Source organism: Sander lucioperca, chromosome 10 (genome assembly GCF_008315115.2).
Source record: "Sander lucioperca isolate FBNREF2018 chromosome 10, SLUC_FBN_1.2, whole genome shotgun sequence".
In the NCBI taxonomy this organism is placed as follows: Eukaryota; Metazoa; Chordata; class Actinopteri; order Perciformes; family Percidae; genus Sander; species Sander lucioperca.
Genome location: NC_050182.1, coordinates 3,102,371 through 3,107,107, shown reverse-complemented (window position 1 = coordinate 3,107,107; position 4,737 = coordinate 3,102,371). Strand labels below are relative to the sequence as shown.

Genomic DNA, 4,737 nt, shown 5'->3' with positions numbered 1-4,737 from the left:
AAGGTTAAGCAGGTGTTCACATCCGCCTGCCCCTCGCGGGCGGAGCTTATGTGTTAAACACAATGCTACGAAAGGATGATCCGCCCCGCCGGAATACACCGTGCCTTGCATCAACGCTCAGTTGACTACAGTACAAACAAATAGAGCAGCATGCAACATTTTTATAAGATTTAGATGTTTCTTCCCGCAATTGTCATGCCTCCAGCAATTAAAGACACAATTAATCATATGACGAGTGTTTCATGAAGCAGAGGTTTACTAAATAAATCCTCAAACAGCTCTTTTTACCTGAGTCTCCTTTCCAAAGTTTTACTCTTCACTGTTTCCAAGCTAAATGCATCAACTCTGCTCTGTCTTTAAAACCTATTAAAAAATCCGTAATCTTAAGAATCGATTTTTTTTTTCTACAAGCCATTTCTTCAGTTTTCAGTTTATGGTGAAATATGGCCATCCTCATTGTAGGCATTTAACACTTGTGCACAAATGCTTCAAATAATCTGGCCTCTCCCAGTGACATAACAGACACAGTATCATCACACACACAGAGTTTATGCATTCATCAAATAATAATTTATTAATTTTTTTTTTTTTTTTTACAAATAATACAGCATTGATCTGTGGAAAAAGAAACAATCCATTATCTGCATGTCCCAATGAGTACTGCCTCTACCCTAAAACCTACATTATAGAGATCTACTCTGCACAAAAATGATACAAGGCCTGGGATAGTGCTTTAAAAAAAAAAATGTTCCATGCAATAACAAACATGACTCGTTGATGTCATGTGTTCAATTCACTTTTCATAAGTTAAAACAGTCATCTGAGTCAAAAGGGTTACAGAAAGTTTGTATAAATATTTGTATACAGATGAGTTTTGATTTTACCCCTTCACTGAAAAACCTAGCAGAACACTCTATGCAGCTCCCGTAGTTATCACTTCAAATCAGCATGGCTATTTACAGTCCTCTCATTAAAAAGCTCAGCGACATTTAGCCACATGCCCAGAGAGATGGTGAGAGCGAGCAAACCGGCGGAGGCAGTTGGGGCAGGAATATGGCTTCTCCCCCGTGTGAGTTAACATGTGAGTTTTCAAATGGCCTGACAAGCGAAAGCTTTTTCCACATTCTTGACACGTGTAGGGACGCAGGTTAGTGTGACTCCTCCTGTGCTTGCCAAGATCACCAGAGGAAGTGTAACGATTGTGGCAGTCTGGACATTCAAAGGGCTTTTCCCCAGAGTGTATCCTCTTATGCTTCACCAGGTCACCGGACTGAGTGAAACTCTTGTCGCATTCAGTGCATTTGTAGGGTCTCTCACCAGTGTGGGTGCGTTGGTGGTTTCGCAGATGTGCAAGACGAATGAACCTATTGCCGCAGACTGTGCAGTGGTAAGGCCTTTCTCCAGTGTGGGTCCGCAGATGTATTTTCAAAGCCCCGAGATCTCCGATCTTCAGGCCACAGTCCCCACACTGGTGAGCTTTTTCATTGGTGTGGAGTTTGGTGTGAACCCGCAAGTTTCTATTTGTGTTAAAGTTCTTCCCGCACACATTGCAGTGGAAGGGTTTCTCACTGGAGTGCGTCCTCATGTGGAGATCCAGACTTGACTTGAAGCCAAACTCCTTTCCACATTCAGAGCAAGAATATTCCTTCTTGCCAGAGTGTGTGGTTAAGTGGCACTTGAGGTGGTGGGACCTTAAAAAGGCCTTCTCACACACCTGACATTTGTATGTCTTCTCCCCTGTGTGTATTTTCATGTGTTGCCGCCAACCGCTGCGCTCCACGAATCTCCTGCCACAATCCTTGCAGACAAACGGTCGGTCACCTGTGTGGGTGCGCATATGATCCTCCAGGCTTTGAGGTGTGCCCATCTTCTTGCCACATTCTGGACACTGCACACCAATGTCCAGACAGATTGGCTTATCCTCAGATTCGGTGTTAGGCGGTTCATGACACAAATGAGGCCCTTGACCCCAGGTAGCTTTGAAACTCTTCCCACAGTCAGCGCAGCTGAGATGCCCTCCTCTGGTAACTACAGACATGGTGTGCCAGCGCTGACAGTGATTCTTCAGATTCTTCAGGTACTGGAAGCTGCGTGCACAGGTTGGACAGGGATAAAGCCTGCGGGGAGGGGCAGAAGGGTGGGCTTCACGTACATGGACTCTAAGGTGTACTTTAGATTTAAATGTGCTGCTGCAGACAGTGCAGGTGTGTTTAGGGATGAGGTTAAGTGTGCGGCTTGAGAGGCAATTTTTCAGCTTGGCAAGATACTGTTTCTGATGGACCCATTTGACATGTTTCTCCAAGAAGTCCAAGTCAGTAAATGAGACGGTGCAGTGAGGACATGGATAGACATCAGACGATGACTCTAAGTAGGAGAGGAAGACACACACACACACACACACACACACAAAGCAGAGAGCATTAAAAAAGGGGATGATGATTTTACACTTGTCTGTTTTACAGACAGACAATCTGAAATATACTGGTTTAAAGTTTTAAAAAAAAACAAAGCAGGGATATTGCAGGAAATACTCTTATGCTGAAGATATCCAAACTATTTCCACCATATTGTCTGAGACACTGAGATCAGATGCACGTATGTAAGAAGGTAAATACAAATGCAGGTGCAAAACAGCAAATGAAAAAAAACACTAGATATGCTTTTTAAAGCTGAAAATTGGCTATATCTAAAACCTCGCCATTGTATTAATGCAACCAAATAAGAACACTTACTAAAACAAAAAGCAAATAATATTGTATTGTAGTATTGTATATTATTCACAAACTACTTGCTCCTACCTGTGCCGACCTCTTCTCCATTTTCTTCCTGGATGTTGCCTGATGCCTCCTGCTCACGGTCTCTCTCTTCTTTAATCCAACTGTCTCTCTCTTCTTTAACCCACAACTCGGACTCCTCCTTGACAGCAGCTTCAGTAAAATCATATTCTGGCTGAAGGTCAGAGTCACACTCGTCCTTTATGGGTCCCTGTTGATGGTGAACAGCTGACCTGGATGCCACAGTCTCAGGCTTAGTGTCTAAACAACTTGAGGAGTCTACATTGTGCTCCTCACTAATCTCCTGTGAATGTGGTTCCTCCTTGATTTGGATGTTAAGACCACCTCTATTAGTGTACGCTTCCTCTGCTTCACCCTGCAGCTCTAATTCAGATTCAGCTTTAACTCTGACCACATCGTGTTGTTTCCCTCCTCTCTTTGCTTTGCTTAGCAAAGACTTCTTGGCAGATTTAATCTTCATGTTGACACCATAAGGATTTCTCTGTCTCTTTAGTGTGCTGCGGACCAGAGGAGCACATTGTCGAGGTAAATATCTTGAAAGGCAAAGGCAGCTACATACAAGTCAATGCAAGCAATACAATAAAAAAAAAACATCTAGCGTCAGCATCATAGCTAAGCTACACCAACGGCAACGTTAGCCTAGCAGCAGCGTTAGCAATGAGGATTATTTACTGCCGTTTTCTTGTGGCTATGCAGCGGTCAGTCTCATTCAGCTTTTGTCTGCTATAAAGAAAAGACTTACCGTTGAAAATGACGCAATTCAGCCAAAGCTCCTTTTATATATTTAAGCTAACGTGCACTAACTGGCTACATCGGTCTGTGGTGTACACAGGAAGAGTACCACACACTTCCTCGTTCTGGCCAGATCAGTGATGTCCAGGTTACATCCGACAATGTAATTAAAGTGACAGCAACAAAATAACAAAGAATCAATTGACTAACATGTTACTTTTATTTTATTAGGAATAGCTGAATTGAGAACTTTAAAAATACATATTTGTTTGAAAAGTATTTGGAAGTAAATCTTGAGAAGCTAAACCTCTTACTTCAAAATACATAGGCTAATTAATGTAACTGTTAGGGCAAACTCCACATACACACCTCTGACTTCATTAAACGTAGTTACCAATAAGACATCCAAACATCACATACAAATCCACTGAGCCTTAATTTATTTTTTTATATATATTTTTTATCATAATCATTTTTTGTCATGTTTATCCGTTTTTAAAAACAATTCAATTCCCCTAATCATTGTTCAAGTTGTGATGTCTGATTAATACTGACATGCATTGGTTTTGTTCATAAAGATTAAAAACCAAAACAAACAATAAACTGCCACAAGCCATTACAAATGCCCGTCAAAGACATACATCTTTGTATTATTACGATCTGTTTAGTAGCAAACTGTCCGATTCAATTGCTACTCTTAATTAGAGTTCAATAAGAAACTGGTGCACTAGAGAGAAGCAGCATCAAAGGTTTGGACAAATACAGGCCTACAGTACTTGAGTTCTGTTGTCTGCATCAGGTGATACCAATTAATGAGTAATTAAGTTGTAGGCTTTTTTTTCCTTCTTCAAATAACCTAGAGTAGATCTAGGTTAGTCTCAATAAAAAAGAAATTCACAATTGTGACCCAATTATCTAACGTTAAACTATTTGTAAATTAAATCATTTTTTGTCAGAAATTAAATATTGAAGTTATGGCAGCATACTTTATATTAACATCATTGTTTTCTAGGTCTCATGTCCTAATTTTCTAGTCTGGCTATCACCAGACCAAGCTCAATCTTTTAAGATTGAGCTGCAGGGTGAAATCAAATCGCCGACAGATCGGGCTGGGTTTACCCAGTCTACTAATTTACCTTTTTTAATCAAGAAATAGTATTAATAGTACTAATTGCATGTTTTTTTCCTTCTGTACAAAACACACTCACAA

At 40.7% G+C, this 4,737-nt stretch overlaps 1 protein-coding gene across 1 annotated transcript; it reads right to left on the bottom strand.

Annotated features, from left to right (window-relative positions):
* Positions 1-551: 551 nt before the first annotated feature.
* On the bottom strand, positions 552-3,754 carry LOC116042387 (oocyte zinc finger protein XlCOF6). The gene is made up of 3 exons (XM_031288568.2): positions 3,538-3,754; positions 2,799-3,292; positions 552-2,364 (listed from the first exon to the last, which is right to left on the bottom strand). The coding sequence occupies exons 2-3, from the start codon at positions 3,253-3,255 to the stop codon at positions 980-982; spliced, it is 1,842 nt and encodes a 613-aa protein (XP_031144428.1). The 5' UTR covers positions 3,256-3,292; positions 3,538-3,754; the 3' UTR covers positions 552-979.
* Positions 3,755-4,737: the final 983 nt, after the last annotated feature.

Coding starts and splice junctions, on each gene's coding strand:
- LOC116042387 (XM_031288568.2), bottom strand. CDS start 3,255: ATGAAGATTAAATCTGCCAAGAAGTCTTTGCTAAGCAAAGCAAAGAGA. Junction 2,365..2,798: donor TGGAGAAGAGGTCGGCACAG/GTAGGAGCAAGT, acceptor TCTCCTACTTAG/AGTCATCGTCTGATGTCTAT.